Source organism: Chanodichthys erythropterus, chromosome 8 (genome assembly GCF_024489055.1).
Source record: "Chanodichthys erythropterus isolate Z2021 chromosome 8, ASM2448905v1, whole genome shotgun sequence".
Taxonomy (NCBI): domain Eukaryota; kingdom Metazoa; phylum Chordata; class Actinopteri; order Cypriniformes; family Xenocyprididae; genus Chanodichthys; species Chanodichthys erythropterus.
In genome coordinates, this window is record NC_090228.1 from 45,608,957 (window position 1) to 45,632,506 (window position 23,550).

General features: G+C 35.0%; 1 protein-coding gene and 1 pseudogene across 1 annotated transcript; both read right to left on the reverse strand.

The window, feature by feature from the left end:
• Nucleotides 1-8,553: 8,553 nt before the first annotated feature.
• On the reverse strand, nt 8,554-11,552 carry LOC137025318 (polymeric immunoglobulin receptor-like; the record flags this gene model as incomplete). Its single annotated transcript, XM_067393319.1, has 5 exons — nt 8,554-8,658; nt 10,246-10,322; nt 10,425-10,649; nt 10,781-11,098; nt 11,297-11,552. Coding segments are annotated over 5 exons (981 nt in total), but the record flags the coding sequence as incomplete, so codon positions are not given.
• An 8,384-nt stretch (nt 11,553-19,936) lies between these two features.
• On the reverse strand, nt 19,937-21,926 carry LOC137025319 (polymeric immunoglobulin receptor-like; annotated as a pseudogene).
• Nucleotides 21,927-23,550: the final 1,624 nt, after the last annotated feature.

The window sequence follows — 23,550 nt, forward strand, 5'->3', positions numbered from 1 at the left end:
CTACCCCCCTAACCCCAAATTTAAGCAATATGTAAGCAAATAATATTATATTGTTGTGTCATAAAAAAAAAAAAAAAAAAAATCATCTAGTCGTAAAAGTTTAGACTGCTTTGTTTATATACTACATGGCTTATTTATTTATAGTTAAAGGTCATGATTGGCCTCATGTCTAAAACTAAAACAAGCCACAGTTATTTCTCATGAAAACTCATTTTTTTATTTATTATACTCTGTTTTATGAGCTCATCTTTGTAATGTTTGTTGTGTAAAAAGCCTGAGTGAAGCAGATCATTAGCTCATGCGAATCTCATATCTTTATATTTCCTCACATTTGTGCAGTGTCATTTTGCACATGAAACCACAGACGCCTTCACACAGTTGCTTCCTTAAAGGGAACTTGGTGTTAAGACTTGTATGGCCTAATATAATGTAAATGATGTCTCTTACTGAAATATGTTGTAGAAAACCCATGAAAGATTTACGTTATTTAAAAAATCCATGACATATTTGGACAATGAGGGCGACATTTTGTTTAGCTGCACAGAGCGTTATATGTCGATGATGTCAAATGTTTGCACTCATGCTCTACTGACACTATCCTGTTGCTATTTTTACCACAATACAACTCTGAATATAACATACGATGCCGCATTGTGCAGCTTTTGGTTGTAATTTCCATGCTTTCATGCTGTTAACATGGGCACCGAAAAAATACGCTCTGCTGACTCGTGCGGTGTGAAACCATGGTGCATTGTGGGTATTCTCCAGCCGTTAAGTGTGCACCGGTTGTACACTCGTTACTGCGGTGCATTGTGGGATTGAATGAGCACTCGCCAACGTTCACTATGGTTTCGTACACCACTACAAATGGCTGTTCCCTCAAATAGTGCCCTATTTAAGGGTATAGGGGGCAATGATGGCGCACACAGTTGAATCATCCATCCACTTCGTTTTATCTTTCTTATTAAATTGTTTAATTAAGGTTTATACATGCTGGTTTTCATGACAGAGCTCAAGATAATTTTTTCATTACTAGTACTGGAGCTGCTAGTTTTTAAATGATTATTAAACAGCCAGCCCTCCCAGTGCACCGAGTGTCCGAATTCACTCACTCTTTTTTTATTCACTTCTTCAAGTGGACTATGTTAGTGGACTAATGTAGGGAAGAGTGAATGAGGGTATAGAGGGCGATTTACATTTACAAAAGCCATTTTATGTACATAAAAAACATGTTTAATGCAAGCAGTGTGTCTGCTTTCACATTTCAAATCACTTTGAGAAAATAAAATGTCAACAAAGTGTAAAATTGTCATTCAGCGTAATGTTCGGACTTTGATTTTACCATTACATCTTTAAATAAACATAAAATACCAATTTAAAAACATATTTGTGTTCTTGGCATTCAAGTAAGTGTTGGCTGTCACATATTAAAATGACTATATTGTGTTTTTTTCGTTTTGTTTTTTTAAGTATTTAAATAACCAGGGGACTTTTGTCCCAAATATTCAGTTTGTCAGAGGTCTTTGAGTGTAGTGTAGAAAGAAGCCATTCTGAATTCAAATAATAAAACTGATAGTCATTCAACAGTCTGTGACATCATCAAATGACACCCTGAATGTAACGTATGGGGAGCGGGACAACAGAGTTGGAGATCCAAATGCAGACTTTAATAAAACAGGAAGAGCGAAGTCGTACAGAAAGAGGGTCAAACACCAGCAAACAGATACAAGAGGGCAAGGCAAAAGAGTAATCCAAAACACAGGCAGAAGTCAAGACAGGCAGCAAACGATCATCATCCAAGGAAAACATCATCCAAAAACACAGGCAAGACACAGAACGGAACAAGGAACATGGAGACAAGGTTGAAAACAAGGCTAAACAATACTAAGCAAAGTGTGTGTGTGAAGGAGTGCAGCTTATAAAGGGAACCTGATGGGAAACAGGTGTTAGTGTGATCAGTGCCTAGCTGAGGGATTGTGGGAAATTAGTCCAGAGTGAAGTGTTAATGGTGAAACAGAGACCTCTGGTGGGAAGTGGAAGGAAGCAGCAGTGGGCGGAAACATGACACTGAACACCATGTTGTACTGCAAGAAAAGTGAGTTTAATTCTCTTTTCATGGTGTGGTAGCCTGAGTTACAAAAATGCATGTCTTTCAGTGAAACGCAAAAAACACTATTGTTTGTTTTAAAAACAAAAACAAAATCGATATTGTGAATGATTGTGATTAACTTTACTGGTCAAGCTCACTGTTTGTTACAGGTGGCCAGTCGATGACCAGCAATATATATGGAAGTAAATTAATGCCAAATGTTTTTGAAATAAAAAGCTTGTTGAATTGCTCTAACTGAAAAAAAATATGCATTACATTAGCTGTACTTGCATTTAGATGCACTGTATTTTTAAGGCTTGCATTTTTATGGGATGAAATTCAACACAGTTGTATATTTAAGCTGTGAATATTTCAATTAAAAATATTTCACACACATTTTCATTATCAAAAATTAAATAATTCATATTCACATTTCAAATTTCACTTCCAAGATATTTATTCTGTTTAAAAATACAACCTATAAAATTCGACTAGCAATTTTCAGTCCATTTTATTTCACTTTACAAATTCGCTTCCACAAATTCAGTGGCTCAAATTCGGCAGAAAATTCAACATTTCACATCCGGGAACTGCAGGAAGAGCAGTAGAGTGCCGATGCATCATCTCTATCTGCTGTTAGTCTTCTTCACCAGCAGGTGCCGCTAGCGGCTGTTTAGGAAGACCAAAGCAACGCTAGTAAGTCATTCATTCATAAAAACGGATTTACAGAATTAGAGCAAGCGGTAAGTGAATGTGTGATGATTATCAGGGCCAGTATAAATGCAGAAAAGCTGATAAAGACACAAAAGCTGCATTTATGTTTAATTCAGTGTCTTTACGCTTACTTTCCCTGTGTAGCTACAGTTTTCTCTACAGTGAACAAGATAACGTTATTGCCCGATGCTGGTGTATAGATCAAACGTTAAATCTGAGATAGACATATATTTCTCTCTGTTGTTTAGTTTCCTTAACTTTGTATCGCAGCGCTGTGTTGTAATACTAGGGCTTCCCTCATCCGTCATAGCTGCCATCAGGACATATAAACTCTTAACACAGCTTAATGGACTCGTACAGTGATATAAAAGACCAAACTCGCACCTCATTTGTGATGTAGGTTAGACTATATAGGCTCCAAGAAAGCAGATACTGGCATAAAGTTGATTTGACGCTGAACGTTTGATTATGATATTCGCAAATTTAGGGACCGTCTCTAAAGTTACGACATTCTGTATTCACGTTTCTACCTTCTACCAAACTCTTGTAGACACACATGCACATATACATATTCAAACACACCCCACTCAAAGTACATGCATATATACTATTTCTTTTTTTTTTTTTTTTACACGGTCATCAAACAATTTTTTTTAATTTGTTCATTTTTTATTTTAACTGAACATTTATTATCCTGCTTATACAAAATTTAAATTCAATTTATAAATAAAATTAACTAAGTAGAACTAATTGTGTGATGAATGTGTAAAAAAAGAAAAAGTATATGTGCATGTACTTTGAGTTGAGTGTGTTTGAATATGTGTGTGTGTGTGTGTGTGTGTGTGTGTGTGTGTGTGAGAGAGAGAGAGAGAGAGAGAGAGAGAGAGAGAGAGAGAGAGAAGTGTGAATCACTCTTCGACCTGGCACCTATAGATGAACACTTCACAGGTAGTTTTGGTGATTGTAAATCATTCTCATCAAATGCTATTGAGCTTTAAATTATGGCATTTTTTTGTATGATCCAATACAGTAGTGAAATACATAGCAATCTTTACATATTACTTGACAGTTTATTTGGAAACACTTTACAGTAAGGTTCATAATGTATTAACTAATGTGAACTATCCATGAGCAACACATTTGTTGTTGTATTTGTTAATCTTTGTTAACGTTAATAAAAATACAGCAGTTCATTGTTCATGTTACTTCACTGTGCATTAACTAAAGTTGACAAATACAACTCTTGATTTTAATAATGTATTAGTAAATGCTGGAATTAACTTTAACAAAGATTAGTAAGTGCTGTAGAAGTGCAGTTCATTGTTCGTTCATATCAACTATTTAATATAAAGTGTTACCTTTTATTTTAATAAACATCAAAAATCTAAAAGGTTTGCATTATACCTGACACCTAGATGAACAATTTACAGTTGGTTTTGTGACTAAGTCATTCTCTTTAAATGCTATTGAAGGTAGAAACGTGAATACATAATGTTGTAACTTTAGAGACAGTCCCTAAATTTGCGAATATCATAATCAAACGTTCAGCGTCAAATCAACTTAATGCCAGTATCTGCTTTCTTGGAGCCTATATAGTCTAACCTACATCACAAATGAGGTGCGAGTTTGGTCTTTTATATCACTGTACGAGTCCATTAAGCTGTGTTAAGAGTTTATATGTCCTGATGGCAGCTATGACGGATGAGGGAAGCCCTAGTATTACAACACAGCGCTGCGATATAAAGTTAAGGAAACTAAACAACAGAGAGAAATATATGTATATCTCAGATTTAACGTTTGATCTGTACACCAACATCGGGCAATAACGTTATCTTGTTCACTGGAGAGAAAGCTGTAGCTACACTGGGAAAGTAAGCGTAAAGACACTGAATTAAACATAAATGCAGCTTTTATGTCTTTATCAGCTTTTCTGCATTTATACTGGCCCTGATAATCATCACACATTCACTTACCGCTTGCTCCATTTCTGTAAATCTGTTTTTATGAATGAATGATGACTTACTAGCCGTAGTCTCGTCGCTAGCGGCACCTGCTGGTGAAGAAGACCAACAGCAGATAGAGATGATGCATCGGCACTCTACTGCTCTTCCTGCAGTTCCCGGATGTGAAATGTTGAATTTTCTGCCGAATTTGAGCCACTGAATTTGTGGAAGCGAATTTGTAAAGCGAAATAAAATGGACTGAAAATTGCTAGTTGAATTTTATAGGTTGTATTTTTAAACATGAATGAATATTTTGGAAGTGAAATCTAAAAGGTGAATATGAATTATTGAATTTTTAATAATGAAAATGTGTGTGAAATATTTTTAATTGAAATATTCACAGCCTAAATATACGACCATGTTGAATTTCAGCCCATAAAAATGCAAGCCTTAAAAATACAGTGCATCTAAATGCAAGTACAGCTAATGTAATGCATATTTTTTTCAAATAGTGCAATTCAACAAGCTTTTTATTTCAAAAACATTTGGCATTATTTTACTTCCATAAATATAAGCTGAAGTAAAAGTTTCGTCATTCAGAGTAATGCAAAGTCTCAGTTACACCACAGTGTCATCCATTACACTGAATGACAGTAGCACTGTATAAATAACTATTTTAGCATCTTATTTATTTTACAGATAAATGAGGAATGTTTAGCACCGACCTTAATAAATATTAATGTTTTAGTGCATTTTTGTATTGTTTAATTTGTGTTATTGATTCATTTTAGATGCCCACGAACAGAGAGAGTTGAAAGGCACTGTAAAAAGCCAAAAAGCTATTAAAATAAATACAGAGCCAGTAGTGGCACTCTTAAAGCCCATTCACACCACGAACAATAACTATAAAGATAATTATAACAATAGTTTCCACACCAGTGAACGATAACACTGTTCACTCTAAGCATGTGCAGTTTTGTCATTTGCCACTTAAAATGCTGGAGCTCTTCAAACAATAATGATGTGATGACATATTAAAAGACTCGATTTAAGCATCACAGTGCAGCAATCAAATACTTATTAATTGTAATTTTTATACTTTGCCACTATCCTTCAAATCACTAGGTTTTACACATTTGCAACAAGAAGCTTTTGTAAGGAATTGAAAATCATTTAAAATATAATAGAATTTAATATGATCACATATACTTTTTATTTATTTTAATAAGTACAGGTCAAAATAAATATATTGTTTAATTTTTATATAAATATTTCAACAAGAGGGAGTGCAATTGACACTGAAAGCTGAGGAGACTTACACACTGTAAGCTGATGAGTTGATTTATCTGTGTTTTAATATGCTGTTGTTCATAGAGATATTTAGATGGCTGCAGGGCTTTTTAGATCAGGTAGAATCTGTGATTCTCTGACCCAGTTTGTTTGCTGGTTTCCATGGCTGCAATACGCGGTGTTTTCTGCCAACTGGCAACCTGTGATGTCGAAATACTATTGGATAAACTGGCAGCACATGGTTTTGCACAGACCAGAACAAAGACAGACATTCCGACACGGAACGCACATTTTCAAAGTAGAATATCTGGCTGTAGCATTAGCTGTGTCTCATTTCGAAGGCTGCATCCTCCGGAGGTCGCATTCAAAGGTTGCATACGTCATTGAGGCTATATCGTTTCAGAAAAGTAAGTAGGACTCTCTGAACGTGACCTTCGAATGCGTCCTTCTTTCACAGGAATTCGGAGGATGCATGAGGTGTATCCTTCACTGCTGCAGATAGACCACAATTCTTTGCATTGCTGTTAACAACCGTCATTTATTTGAAAAAATAAATAAATAAATGGTGGTGTCGGCAAATGTACATACAAGCGAAGATGTGTTTAAATGTAAGTAGTTTCATGCTTGTTGTTTTAAACTTTGTTCTTCTTAATATCCTCCTCCTTTGTCTCTGTAACAAATATCTGTTTACATAAGCTCTTCAAGCATTAACCAAAATAAAACAAATACATTTTCTTTTCAAATTACTTTCTAAATATATTAATAATTTTCATTCATTTGCTGAGAGCTCAACGAGGCTGCTGTGAACACGTTGGCATAGCAACGATATACTTCCTGTTTCCTTTCCTGCCTGTGTGTCTTACGAAGGACGTCTCATTTACTTCTGGTTAAGGACACTACGCATACTGCATCCTTCACAGGATTCGTCCTCTTGAGGATGCAGCCTTCTAAATTAAATTAAATGAGACACAGTAATTGTTTTTTTGAGAAACAAGTAGATGAACTTATCATGTTTCCTAAATATCTGCAAACATATCGGGGTATTTTTATGCTTTATTAAAGTAAAAAATCTTACATAGGGCTCCTTTAAGTATGCCTAACATGATTGTTTGATATATAAATATTTTTACACTTAATGACATTTTAGTGGGTGTTTTCTTTAAATTATGATAATATATATATTTATATATATATATATATATATATATATATATATATATATTATATTATGGTCATTTTTTGCTCAGAAAAATATCAAATTAAACATTACACATTCTTTGACCCTTGAACGAATTGATTCAACACTGATAATAATAATAAATGTTTCTTGAGCAGCAAATCAGCATATTAGAATGATTTCTATAGGATCATGTGACACTGAACTGGAGTAATGTTCTAAAAATGCAGGTTTGCTAACAGAAATAAATTGCATTTTAAAATATATTCAAATAGAAAACAGTTATTTTAAATTGTATTTCACAATATTACTGTTTTTACTGTATTTTGGATCAAATAAATGAAACCTTGGTGAGCAGAAGACACTTATTTCAGAAACATTAAAAAATCTTACTGTTCAAAAACCTTTGACTGGTAGTGTATATTCAAATATACTTAAAGAATAATGTTATATAATGTTTCATTTGCAATTTTTCAATGTAAATGATTTAATTTGATATAAATTTACTGATTTTAATTTATAGAACAAATTTAAGAATTTTAAATAAAAGATGAAACATTCATTTAAGAAGATTAAAGAAGAATGATCTTTTATAAAGGAAAAAATCCCCTTGTGGTAAATATCATTAATATGCAGATTTAAATATGTAAAAAAAAAAAAAGCTAATACAACACCGATGAGAATATTGCAGAATATACTATATTTACACCAAAAAAACAAATTTACTCAGACAAGCACAAGACAAAGCTTAATGTTGGGCCCAATATTTTGTATTTATATTCTCTCCTGTATTTATTTATTCCTATATTTGATTCTGAATCGAAATAAGAAAATGTTATTGTCATCAGATGTAGATTTGCACACTGCCACCATCTCAATGACAAAACAAATCCCAATTTATCCAATGTTTATCTCGCACATGCCTACTCAATCAACTTGCGCCACCACTTTATGATTCCTCTTATGATTAGTTTTGTCTGTCACTCATTCCCATTAAACAAACTAATCATAAAGTATTATTGGACACTAATTGTTTTGCCTTTTATTGTACACACCAAAAGAGCCTATTGATTATTATTTGCTATTTGAACATTTAAGAAAAAAAAAGTTTTTGGCAAAGGAGAAGAATCTGATCATGTGACCATGATATATTGAGGTGTAAAGAGTCCATCTGCTCCTTGGCAAAACAAATATTTTATGTACAAAAAAAATTAAGAAACAGAACAGAACAGAAATTACTGTAATAGCCAGACATGTTAATGACATAAGCTCGATTACTAGACTAAACACTGTGAATGTGAATTCTGTTTGAAATGGGGAAAAAAAAAAGTTAAGTCCGTTCAGCATTGGTATTGACACTCGGTGAGCTCCACTGCGTCATTCTGTGTGTGATCAGGTGGGAATGCCGTTTCAACATAGACTATAGCAGAACATGCCTCTTCATCCTGGAGAAAGAGGAAAACATGAGTGTCCACTACTGGCAGAACCCTTGCAATGGGCTGAACTGGAACATCCTAATCCACAATGGAGCTGATTTATTATTGATTTTTTCCCTTACAAAATTGTTTAATGCAGCATTCTATATGTATATATGTGTGTTTTAAATATATAAAAAAAGAGTTGTTTGTGGTGGTGTAAATTAAATGTTATATGTGGTTATGTCACAATCGTGTTGCATTGTGGGTTATGGAGGTGCCTGAAGTGTACATGTGAAGTTGACTCGCTCCCTCGGTCAAAATCAAGGGAGCGAGGGTCTGTCCATATAAACTTCCCTCATCCACTTCACGAAGGGATTCCCCCGAGGGGAAGTGTTTAGGGAAGTTTGTGAGTGCGTAACTAAAACTGAAGTGGAACGCAGCCTAGGTAAACATGGATCACATTAGCGGGACTGCGTGAACTTCAGTTACATTTTATGAAACCGCTTTAGCCCCAACTTTTTTGTTAAAGGGGGGGTATAATGCTATTTCATATATTCAGACTTATTTACACTGTTAAAGAGTTGGATTCTCATGCTAAACATGGCCAAAGTTTCAAAACACGAGTTGGACGAATGAGTATTTCTGTGCCAAAAATTCACAGCTTTCAGATTTTTTTTTTTTTTAGCATCGGACTGAGTGACGTAAACAGGGGTGGAATTCCTTGTACGGGCACTTCTCTCGGAAGTTCGCGCACGCGTCGATGCGTTCGGGTTTACAGAAGTCGTCGGCAGAAATGCACAGGTCACAGGACTGCACGAAATCAACAATGTCACCAAAGAAGTGTGTTTTTGGTTGTGAGGGAAAGATAACCTTGCTTCCCAAAGAACCAGTGGAGCTGAGAGTTTTGTTCTCACGCAATACATTGATGTACTCTCAATATTTTTCATTAAAATAACCATAGAAACTGATCGTTACAATCGCGTTTTTATTGGTTAAAATGAACAGAGAATATCTCGTGTTTTTACGTAGCTGCTCGAGCCCTCAGAATCGGCGCTTATGGTTTCATAAACAAGGCCCAGTTCCACTCTGGATTTACAGATCGTTTGAAACTGAAAGATGGAGCGGTCACAGCAATAATGATCCCGGTCATGAGTCGGAACCGCAGGTGGAGTAAAACTGCTTCAAATGTCTGTTTTGTTTACAATATAGGTGCCTAATTGTAATATAATGTAAACAACACGAAAGTAGTGAATTTATAAATTCATTATTCATCATTCATACGCTAAAGTGATTCAATAGTTCTCCATGGTTAACGCGATGGTGTATTGTGTGTGTTTAAATACAGTTGTTTAGTTGACCAATGATAGCTTGTAGACAATGACAAGCTCTCAATGACCAATGACAGCTCGTCACTCTATCTCCGCTCACAATGACACGCCTCCAGGCGCTCGGCTGTTTTCAGAAATACTCAGTACAGCATATGCATATTTTATATATATATGATAAAACTAAAGACTTTTTGGAGACATGAGGGATGCACTACTACTCTATAGGTACTCAAGATTAACATTTACCCCCCCATTTACAGCATACTGTAAGAATGTGTTTATGTACCTTTGCATATCTAGAAGATAAAGCCAGAAATGTCAGAATCAGTGCTAAGGGAAACACTGCCACTAGAATGAAGAGATCTGTGGAGAAACATACAGGGCTGTTGACATGTTCATGGGAAAAATACATTATTGTAATCATCATTGTTGAATAATGAAAAGCAAACCAAGTCTTTGACTTACATTGAGGTGTTTGGTGTGGTTGTTGAGGTGGTTCAAGTTCTTGTGTTTGGTGTGAAGGTTGAAGTGTTGATAAACTGATGGATGTATGGATGTGTGGTTTCTCTGTCCCGATAATAACTGTATGGATGTGTGGTTTTTCTGTCCCAAGAGTAACTGTATGGATGTGTGGTTTCTCTGTCCTGAGAGTAACTGTATGGATGTGTGGTTTCTCTGTCCTGAGAGTAACTGTCAATGATAATATAACAATGCAAACATTCATGTCATCCTACAAGTTTACCTCATTCCTCTACATATTTAGATTCTTCATAAAATCAGTAGTAATGATGATCAAAGTAACATCAACAGAACAAAACTACCTTCAACACGAAGTCTGTAGGAGACTGTTTGAGACGAGACAGAACACTGATAGTCTCCTTCGTCCTCTGCGGTCAGTGCTGATATGTGTAGAGAGAGATTTCCTGGAGATGTTTGATTCAACAGTTTGACTCTGTTCTTGTGCTTCTCAATCGTTTCATTTGGGTAAATTTCCTTATAAGCTTTTTCTACATAATACATCCATTGTATCTGTTCAGGTTTAGCCAGTAGTTCAGAGCATGAGCAGGGCAGAACCACAGACTCTCCTGAATATCCAGTCACCGCATTCACTGCCTCTGTGTTCTGGACCAAATCACAGCCTAAAAAATATTAATACAAGAAAAAAGCCATGAATGAGCCACATTGTAGTAAGAACAAGTGAAACTCAAAGGTCAGTGAATGTACAATTTAAAGTAAATAATAAATTAATTTTGTAAAAAGAACAATTGAATGTCTATTCCTGAGCTGTCAATCATGTCTAACAAGAGAGATTCATATTTCTAGAAGAAATCACTTACCCTTCACTGTTAACTGAATGGATGTAGATTGTTTAGTCTCACACCTATAGTACCCTTGATCTTCCTGTCTGAGGTCAGAAATGAGAAGAGACAGATTTTGTGGAGTATTTTCATTAAACAGCACACGTCTGCCGCTGTACTCCTCATCCTCAAATACCGGAATCCATCGTCCACTGTGTTGAAACTGCCATGTGAATGTGATGACTGTAGACTGAGGATGAGCGCAGGAGCAGGGCAGCACCACTGATCCACCTGTGTATCAACAACTTATTGTCTGAAGGATTTTTGATCAGAAACTTGTAGTTTAACACAATGTAAGTTATGTTCATGTAAATTAACATGATTTTGAAAATGTTGTGAGGGCCTTTATTCAAACCTTAGTGACTTTTAATGAACATAGAAAGACAATGTTGCTCAAATCTCATCACATTCAGTTTCTGTAAAGACTTGAATCACTTCTCTTGTGGCTCATCGACTGAAAATTACAACCAAAAGCTGCACAATGTGGCATCGTATATTATATTCAGAGTTGTATTGTGGTAAAAATAGCAACAGGATAGTGTCAGTAGAGCATGAGTGCAAACATTTGACGTCACTGACATATAAAGCTCTGTGCAGCTGAATATAATGGCGCCTCATTGTCCAAATATGTCATGGATTTTTTAAATAACGAAAATCTTTCATGGGTTTTCTACTACATATTTCGGTAAGAGACATTTTATCATTCACATTATATTCAGCCATACAAGTCTTAACACCAGGGGATCCCTTTAAAACATCACATCATGCAACATTTACATAAATAAACACCTAGAATTAAAATATTACATAAATAAAAATCCCATTAATATTAAATCATGAATTTAAAACTCTTTTTGTAGTTCTATTACCCATTCATAGGAGCAAAATGCCTCCCCTGCATGTGATAGTGGGACAATTGTGGCACTTTTATAATTTAATATTTTTTATTGTTGTTTTTACGCCTTATTTCATTTGAAAGCGTGCTCATAGGCAGTTTTTTATACAGACACTTTGCTTTTGATAAAGCTATAGTTATATACTGTCAGTGTCAGTATTTTTTATTCAGTGCTTTCAAATATTTTTTTTTAACTCTAAAAGTAATAAGTTTATAAAATAAATGTCCTGTAAGCGCTCAATAGAAACATCATAGACTGTAAAAAAAAAAAATATATATATATATATATATATATATATGGACGACACACCTTCACTCTCTTCCATTGTAGTAAATGAAGCCGCCAGTGTGTCAATATGGTCCAGCTTCTTGAGTCTCGAGTCTGTGCATAGTGAACGTGGAGCCCGAGTCTGTGCAGTAGTGAACACGAAGTAGAGCCGTGATATCAAGGTCTCACCCAAACTCAGAACAACTCATTGTGCCGGTGTGAAATAAACAGTTATGGAAATGTAGAAATTAAAGATAAAGCTCCAGTCTCCTCACAAAGATCCAGAAAAAAGTCAGTTGGCGCCTCAGTGACTACTTCACTCAGAGAAGCTGTCAATCTGGCTGACGTTTTTATATCATCAAATAACTAACCAAAACCAAACTTATTTAGAAGATTTTTAGAATGAACACTTGAAACTAACACCAGTGTGATAAAAACTGTCTAAAATGGCAGAAACCGTCTTTGGAAAAAAAAAAAAAAAAAACACTTCAAAGTGTAAATTGATTGTTTAGTTTGTCTCACATTCCATTACATTTCGTGGAGAGGTCGGGGTTTATGACCTATACTGCGTCCAGCCAACTGGGGGCGATCGAGACGCTTTGGCGTCACTTTTAGGACTCGTGCACGCTTGAGAAACACTGGACCGACTATCTATTTCAGCAGCAAAAAATATACCCTGTCTATGTCTCACAGCAGTTGTTGCATTACTGAATGATTCAGCATTTTGAAAGAATCGGTTGAGTCAAAGATTCAATGGTTCATTCATAAACAACTGCCTCATTCTTGAATGAATCAGCAGTTTGAGGGTCAAAGATGAGACGTCACCATTTTGGTGTCCTCATAAAATTAAATTTGCAAAAGCCATTTTATGTTGTAACGACTGAGACAAATCAGACACAGTTATTTGTTATAATTAACCAATAATTGTTTAAAGCTCACTCTGGGATTTGACTGTCCCCATCCCCCGAGAAGTTCTCAGTTACAAGTTTATTGCGCTAAAGAATGTGGTTGCCGCATGGAGAGCAGAGAAGAGACACAGAAAACCTGCATCTTTCCTGCATTTTCCATACAGAACACAGACTCTCTTGCATTAATTTATAGACAAACTGTTCTATAAATGAACATGCATATCCCCAGGAAATGGTATCCATTATCACTGTTGTTGTATTGCACTCATTGTATTCACAGTTTATGATTTATAAGTTTTATGACATTCAAGGTAACTTCAGTTATGCCATGTTTAGTGTCTATACATTCGTAGCGGGAAGATTTAAATGCTTGTGTATGCGGTATGTCCATACCTGTGCAACACATTAGTATTACAAGAATCTTTAATAGTTCTTCAAAAACTCAGCCAGTTAATCTTGCTCAGTCGTAAAAGCCCTGACAGGAGGCGTGTTGTCACCCGGAAATACAACATCTTCATTGGTCCGGTCAACAACTGAGAGGTGTGACTTGACCAGAGGTTAAAAGCCAGTGAAAAATGCCACTAAAGGCATCTTGCAAGTATCGTACATTTGAACACTAAACAGCTATTTAGTATTGATTTGTAAAACTTACCTTGGTCAGCAAAGGTGCTTTAATACTGAGGAAACTGATGATTCTTTTCCAGATTGTCTTTGACTTTTTCCTATAGCTCCATTAACGGTTCCTCTTCCGGTTCAACTCTATCATTGCTCATTTTTACCTACATATGTGTGTGACCCTTTGTGTATGTTATGTTATGTGTTTGTGAGTTAGTTAATAAAAACTGTGCACAATACATGTTTGGTTCTGACTAATAAATTGCCTCTTAAGTGATTTAGATCCCGACTACATGCTCTGAGTAGTACTGTACAATAAGAATGTTGTTTTTCCATAACCTCGAAATGAACATTTCTTAGAATTAATAAACAATCAACACTGAGCGTTCACTGGACGAACAGGTTAATTGATTGTAATATTAATCTTTATGTAGCTACATCCAGTTAAGCAGATTAACTGATTCACATAATCATAATTAATCATAATTAATAATCATAATGAGTTATGAATAATTATCAGTATTTCCCCTTGAGTTAATTTGCTACATGTACATAAAAAAAAACATGTTAAATGCAAGCAGTGTGTCTACTTTCACATTTCAAAAAACTTTTGAGAAAAGAAAATGTCAACATATGGGGGAAATAATGTTCCAAAGTGTAAAATTGTCATTCAGAGTAATGTCCGGACTTTGATTTTACCATTACATATTTAAATAAACATAAAATACCAATTTAAAAATATATTTGTGTTCTTGGCATTTTCAAGTAAGTGTTGGTAAGTATATTGTTTTTTTTTTTTTTTTTTTTTAAATATTTAAATAACCATGGGGACTTTTGTCCCGAATATTCAGTTTGTCAGAGGTCATTCAGTGTAACGGGATCAAGAAGCCATTCTGAAATCAAATTAAAAAAAAAAACTGATAGTCATTCAACAGTCTGTGACATCATCAAATGACACTCTGAACACCAGGTGGTGCTGCAAGAAAAGTGAGTTTAATTCTCAAATATTTGATAATTTCACCTTTTCATGGTGTGGTAGCCTGAGTTACAAAAATGCATGTCTTTCAGTGAAATGCAAAAAACACTATTGTTTGTTTTAAAAACAAAAACAAAACCGATATTGTGAATGATTGTGATTAACTTTACTGGTCAAGCTCACTGTTTGTTACAGGTGGCCAGTTGATGACCAGCAATATAAGCTGAAGTAGAAGTTTGTCATTCAGTGTAATGCAAAGTCTCAGTTACACCACAGTGTCATCCATTACACTGAATGACAGTAGCACTGTATAAATAACTATTTTAGCATCTTATTTATTTTACAGATAAATGAGGAATGTTTAGCACCGACCTTAATAAATATTAATGTTTTAGTGCATTTTTGTATTGTTTAATTTGTGTTATTGATTCATTTTTAGATGCCCACAAACAGAGAGAGTTGAAAGGCACTGTAAAAAGCCAAAAAGCTATTAAAATAAATACAGAGCCAGTAGTGGCACTCTTAAAGCCCATTCACACCACGAACAATAACTATAAAGATAATTATAACAATAGTTTCCACACCAGTGAACAAAAACACTGTTCATTCTAAGCATGTGCAGTTTTGTCATTTGCCACTTTAAATGCTGGAGCTCTTCAAAGCGTAATAGATTTTGCTCGGCTGTCAATGTTTTTATCGTTCATTAGCAGGAACAAAAACGCTCAAACAGATTCCAACAATATTGTTTCTCTGTGCCGTTATTGATTTGTGGTGTGGATACTGCTATTTTACATATTCTAAAGAAAAAAATTCTTTAAACTATATGTTTATCACTATTATTGTTATAGTTATCATATGAACAGGCCTTTAGCAAGGAAAAGAGAAAGGTATTCAGGATTGTGATTGTCAGAATAATATCTTACCAATATTTCTGAACAGATCTCCTTCACTACAGTATGTCACAAGTTCAAAAGAGACCATTGAGGGGATTATTCACCCAAAATACTTATCCTGATAACGTCATTTATGTTGGCAAACAAAGTATTCATAAATGTAGCTGCATGCTGCAATTTTTTGGTCAAAACCAAGTGACAAGCTAAGCATCAGAACAGTAGAATAAAACGCTTATTATTTTTCAACATCTGCTTCTGCTTACATTTAATATTAAATTATTATATTGCAAATTATATTAAAGAAATATTATTAAAGCTAATTTAATGATACAGACTAATACTAAAAACATTGCAATTATGGGAACAATAACAATATTATCTCCCTTTTTGTCAAAACATCATTCAGAGTAACAAAACATGGTCATTCAATGTAATGGAAATATTTATGTAAAAATTAAACAACATACTTATTTTGACCTGTATTTAAATATATAAAAGAATATGTGATCATAATAAATTAATATATTTTAAATTAGATGCACTGATGTATCGGCCAACAATCGATAAAATCTTCACTATTGACCGATTGTATAAAAACTGCCGATAATCAGGGCCTATATCCTGTTAATCAAAAGGGTGCGGAAAAACGTGTTAGACTGCAACTCATATATACAGATTTTTGAGAAGAAAATCATTCGTGTTGAATTTTAAAGCAACAGTTTAAAAATAGTGATGTTAAAGCAGGCTCTTTTTGACCCTGTGAATCATCCCTAGTTCAAGCCAGTGCCAGGTCTGCGTTTTTTTTTGTTTGTTTTTTTCCCTACATCAAATATTATTTGCAGGGCCTCCCATCCAATAATCGCAAAAAGCTTTGTGCTTTGTTACTTCTGATAATAATAAAAGTGTCAGTTTGTAAATTCTGTCCATTTTATCATGATATTCAAACAATAAGTGGCGTTTTGACGCTTTTAAATGTGTCGTGTCAGATTAATGCCTCAGTTCAGGCGGCAGTGCGAGTCTTTTCTTCCTTTTCAATAGTTATAATCTCGAAAAACATGCATGAACATCAAAGGTATGTTGAAATATATAGCATAATACAACTTACCAGAATGTATCACGTCTCATGTAATCACTTTATTTGTGTTTCAACCGCGGAAAGACGTCAATAAAACAGCTTGTGAACAATATAAGTAAGGAAGTAAAGTTTATTTATATAGCACCTATCACAGACAAGGAGGGGTCACAAAGTGCTTTACAAAAAAAATAAACATATAAGATAAATAAAATAAAATATACTCTACAAATACCATCAATACAAACAGGCAAATCGAATTGTCAATTAAAAGCTTGTCCAAAAAAATGCGTTTGTAGAGGATTGTAGACCTATTAGCATTGTAGAAGACTCAGGTTTCCTTGATGTTTTGCAAGTGGCGTCTCAGTTCGGACTTTATTACTCGCAATTGTGAGTTTATTTCACAATTCTGAGGGGAAAAAAGTCAGAATTGCGGGATAAATTGCAATTCAGAAAAGACTAACGAGTATATCTCACAATTCTGTTTTTCTTTGTAAGAAATGTGAGATATAAACTCAGATTTGCGAGAAATAAAAGTAAGAATTGTGAGATATAAACTCGAAATTAACTTTTTATTCTTTTAATTCGTGATTTAAACAAAAACAAAACAAAAAACAAAGTTGTACGCGTCAAGAGACATATGCTTTTAGCTTCTCCTGAGTATAGGCTATACACTTGAGGTGTCAATCAGGTAAATATATATCTCTGGCCACTGCTTGGCCATTTCGTTTCGTCATTTAACCACTGACAAGGTGCTATGGCAAACGGATCCGTAAGCTGTATCCCACTCGGTAATGTTAATTTTTTTAAATATCAGTGCTTATCGCTGGGTGAAGCTGCTGTGATATGCCGACAACATTTAAAAAAAATAACAAATCAAAATATTCTATAATGTTTCTAAATCTTAACTACTTTGAACCGCTTCGTCGTAACTCTCTAGTCGTACTGGTTATCACTCCCGGGTTTTCTGCAACCATGATGCGCGCGCATCCCGAATGTTTACAAACATTAAATAGGCCTATAAGCCACCATCAAGAGCCACAGTTATGACGAAAATCCACGAGCTCTATGAAAACGAAAAAGAAAAAAGGAAAGAGGTCTTGGCTCAAGTAAATCATATCGCCCTGACAGGAGACCATTGGACATTAGTGAGTAACAACAATTACCTCGGAGTAACTGCACATTTCATCAGTGACACGTGGGATCTGAAGTCTTTTGGAGGACATGGAGGGCAAGACGACAACCATTGGGACTGACAGTGCACGCAACATGGTTGCCGCAATTCGACTTACACGCTATGAACACACGAACTGTGTCGCTCACATGGTGCAGAGAAGTGTCACAGTGAGTCTTGCTGACAGCGGCTTTGTAAATGCTTTGGCCAAGGCTCGCAAAGTTGTCGGTCATTTTAAGCACAGCCCAGCAAATGCTACGGAGCTTCAAGCACAACAAGTCAGCCTAGGATAGAAGCAAGAGCCATTGATCCAGGATGTTCCAACACGTTGGAATTCGACGCTGGAAATGGTCAAGCGCGGACATAATAAACGGACATAATATGAAAATTATGTATCTGTGTCCTGTTATTTATCTTTTGGTATGCATTTCAGAAAAAAAAAAAAAAAAGGTTAGGATTCAGGTGTAATTGCAAATAGTGATTAATCCTGATTAATCCACTGAAAATTCTGATTAATTTGATTAAAAATTTTAATCATTTGACAGCCCTAATATATATATGTATATATGCATTTATAGAATATTATGTTACACAAACAATATTTTAAATATTTATTGAACAGTGATTGATTAGCCTATATGTATTTATTTATTGTAAACTTTATTATTAAGTGAAGTAAACATTTAGCTGAAATATCAGCAAGATATAAGAGCGCATGTTTTATCCGTCGATCAGATGCGCGTCAACGTTGTGTTCGTTACTATAGCAACAGTAGAAGCCAGGTACAGTGTGTTTCAGAATCAATCATTGTAAAAAGAACTTTTAAGTCGTGATCACGACAAAACAACTTTTGTTATCTCGAGATCACGAAAAAACAAGATACAAAAAAAATAATAATCCATGGCCGTTTAGGGCTTCCGTAAAAATCACAAAATTAAAATAAATAATAAGCAGACTAGATTTTAATGGGTAAGATGAATCTGAGCTGAATAATTGGCCTACAGTAGGCTATATAAGCCTACATTTGATTTACCCCATAATAATAGTCCCTTTACAGTTAATATCCAACAACAAATATTTTAGCCAAATTTATATTTTAGTCAGAATTATTGTTCTCCTATTCTATTGCGTTCCATCTGTTTGGTGCACATGCGAAATTGAAATATTTGCATGACTGTCTAACATTTACAGATGGAGAATAAACCTGTGAAATGTAAGTTATGCACTGAGGAAAACACCACGTGTCAAACACATAAAACAGCACAAAATATATGCTGTTTCCTATGGTGGATCGATTTGATCCATGATCGACCTCTAGGGCTGCTTAGGAAAATTGTGCACGTGCGATTATCTTGACTGGGTTAACCTGGATCAAATTAGTGGGATTGCATGAATTTCAATGACCTTTAATGAAACTGCTTTAGCCCCAACTCATTTGTTAAGTTCATTCAAGTCAGGTGTTGGTGTTTAATCCCCACTTTTCTTAGGGGCTGTTTACACAACAATATTTTCAACTAAAATTGGAAAACTTTTTATGCATTTTGGCCATTCATTTACATGACAACAGTGTTTTGTTTGCTTGAATAAGATCATAATTTAATGAAAAGAATATCAAAGTGCAGTAAACTGTAATAAGGAGACAGGCATGTGCATTTGGCAAAAAACAAGTAACCAATAGTTTTTAAACCAGAACATTGCTAGGGCCCATTAGGTGTCATTTACAATATACTGTAAGAATGTGTTTATGTACCTTTGCATATCTAGAAGATAAAGCCAGAAATGTCAGAATCAGTGCTAAGGGAAACACTGCCACTAGAATCAAGAGATCTGTGGAGAAACATACAGGGCTGTTGACATGTTCATGGGAAAAATACATTATTGTAATCATCATTGTTGAATAATGAAAAGCAAACCAAGCCTTTGACTTACATTGAGGTGTTTGGTGTGGTTGTTGAGGTGGTTCAAGTTCTTGTGTTTGGTGTGAAGGTTGAAGTGTTGATAAACTGATGGATGTATGGATGTGTGGTTTCTCTGTCCCGAGAGTAACTGTATGGATGTGTGGTTTCTCTGTCCTGAGAGTAACTGTCAATGATAATATATTAATGCAAACATTCATGTCATCCTACAAGTTTACCTCATTCCTCTACATATTTAGATTCTTTATAAAATCAGTAGTAATGATGATCAAAGTAACATCAACAGAACAAAACTACCTTCAACATGAAGTCTGTAGGAGACTGTTTGAGACGAGACAGAACAATAATAGTCTCCTTCGTCCTCTGCGGTCAGTGCTGATATGTGTAGAGAGAGATTTCCTGGAGATGTTTGATTCAAAAGTTTGACTCTGTTCTTGTGCTTCTCAGACTTTTCATTTGGGTAAATTTCCTGATAAGCTTTTTCTACATAATACATCCATTGTATCTGTTCAGGTTTAGCCAGTAGTTCAGAGCATGAGCAGGGCAGAACCACAGACTCTCCTGCATATCCAGTCACCGGAATCGTTGCCTCTGTGTTCTGAGCCAATTTACAGCCTAAAAACATATTAATACAAGAAAAAAGCCATGAATGAGCCACATTGTAGTGAGAACAAGTGAAACTCAAAGGTCAGTGAATGTACAATTTAAAGTCTGTCACTGGTTCTCCAAATTTCTTGGTTTATTTTTTTTTTATTCTCAAATAATAATTTAGTAAAAAGAACAATTGAATGTCTATTCCTGAGCTGTCAATCATGTATAACAAGAGCGATTGATATTTCTAGAAGAAGCATCACTTACCCTTCACTGTTAAATGAATGGATGTAGATTGTTCAGTCTTACACTCGTAGTGCCCTTGATCTTCCTGTCTGAGGTCAGAAATGAGAAGAGACAAATTATGTGGAGTATTTTCATTAAACAGCACACGTCTGCCGCTGTACTTCTCATCCTCAAATACTTTAATTCATTGTTGTCCACTGCGATGAAACTGCCATGTGAATGTGATGACTGTAGACTGAGGATGAGCGCAGGAGCAGGGCAGCACCACTGATCCACCTGTGTATCCTGTTATGTATATTGTCTGACGCTCATTTAAAAGAATACAGCCTGAAAACAAGAGAGCTTGTCAAAACTTACAAATGAGCTTTACTGGAATATATAATAATCAGGAAAAAGCTGAGAAGAGCTTCAGGTTTGTGTTCATGAGCAGCACTTTATTGTGTTTATTAGATCTCACAGTAATTCTCTTCTTTGAACGAACTGGACATTTAATATCAACAACTTAATCTCTGAAGGAGTTTTGATCAGAAACTTGTAGTTTACATAACTTACATGCAATGTAAGTTATGTTCATGTAAATTAACATGATTTTGAAAATGTTGTGAGGGCCTTTATTCAAACCTTAGAAACTTTTAATGAACATAGAAAGACAATGTTGCTCAAATCTCATCACATTCAGTTTCTGTATGCAATACTTCACTATTAAAAAAAGTCGCATTCCTGATTTATTATACAATCAAAATGTTCCTTTAAGAATTCAAAGACAATTTCAGTTTAAACATCTCTGCAATTGACAAATTCACTCAACTTTCTGCATGTGTGAATAGACAGACTTATCTTAGAAAAACTACAAAATACAATTTTCTTAAAAGATGCATTATTTTTTAAAAGTTGTTTTTAGATCTGTTTTAAACTGATGTTTTAAATAACTACAACCACTTGATACACTGATCTCACACCAGTTCCTCATAAATTAAAAAATAAATAAATAAACATCTTAACTTACCAGAACTAAATTGAATCATAAAGAAGAAAAGATATAAATGGTCCCTCATGTCTGGTTCTCACTCACTAATGGCACGACTGTTTTGTGTGGGCTGTCTTTTTTTTCTTTTTTAGTTCCTGTTAGCTCTTTTCAGAAACTTCAACTTCCTGTTTCATGATACATCTCTGTATTTTCCCCCCATATTTAAGCAAATAGTCAAACAGGACTATATTAGTGGTGTGGGGTCAAATATTCTTTATATAAATGATCAAATGAGTCATAAATTAGACCGCTTTATGTTTATATACTGCATGGCTTATTTATTTATAGTTATAGGTCATTGTTGGCCTCATGTCTGAAGTAATTAAATGAGTCTGGAGGCAGGAAAGAGTAAAAATAAAATAAGCCACAGACCTTCAGAAGAAACAAGAAGAGAAGACGAGACAGATGCTCACTCATCGAGGGCACACAGATGACCACAGTTATTTCTCCATACACTCATGAAAATGCTTCTGACTTGCCCCTGTTTTTTATTTATTATACTCTGTTTTATGAGCTCATCTTTGCTATGTTTGTTGTGTAAAAAGCCTGAGTGAAGCAGATCAGAAGCTCTTGCAGAATCTCACATCTTTATATTTTCTTACATTTGTGAGGTCATTTTGCACATGAAACCACAGATGCCTACACACACACAAATACACACAGTTGCTTTCTTAAAACACATCTATAGAGACAAAGTGACACGCGTCATAATCTGAAAACCACGCCCACCGGGGGGGAAACAATCCAACAGAAAAATGTCTAAAAGCTGCTATGTGACGAGGTGTAAAATAGCAAACAAGCTAAAAAAGTTTATATAAGCTGTCAACCCCAAAAAACGAGCGTTTAAAGAGGATCTATTATGCCCCATTTTACAAGATGTAAAATAAGTCTCTGGTGTCCCCTGAGTGTGTATGTGAAGTTTCAGCTCAAAATACCTCACAGATAATTTTTATAGCATGTTAAAATTGCCACTTTTAGTGGTTGAGAAAAAACGCTTATGTCTCCTTAAAGGCTGGCTTTTACGGTTCGGTAGCTTATAAAAACTTAGTTCTGGGTTTTTTAGCTTGTTTGCTGTACACCTTGTCACACAGCAGCTTTTAGACGTTGTTCTGTTTTTTGTAATAAGTCAGAAATGACAAGGAGGCAGCCTCACGCAATACAAAGTCAACGGAGACGGATGGATTGGATTTTAAAGGACAAGTTTGCAGATTTTCAACCCACTTTGTATTGTTACAATGTTGGTAATGTATGTAAATGAACAATGTTTACTCTTTCTCTGAGTTAGGCCTACATGAACTGAGATATCCCTGTTTATTTTTCAGCAAAACTGTCATGCAAACCTTCATTTTAAAACACTTGTGGTTTCACAGACAAGGCTTAAGTCTAGTCCCAGATTAAAATGCATTTTTGAGCTGTTTTAAAGGGTTAGTTCACCCAAAAATGAAAAATCTGTCATTAATTACTCACCCCCATGTCATTCTTAAGACTTTCATTCATCTTCAGAACACAAATGAAGATGTTTTTGATGAAATCTGAAATAATTCTGTCAATCCATAGACTGCCTTTGTGTATGCATAATTTTGTTTCATGTCTTTCATTTTGTGTTGCTTGTTTGTGTCATGCTTCCCTTGCTCCTCTTGAGCTTCCTTAGT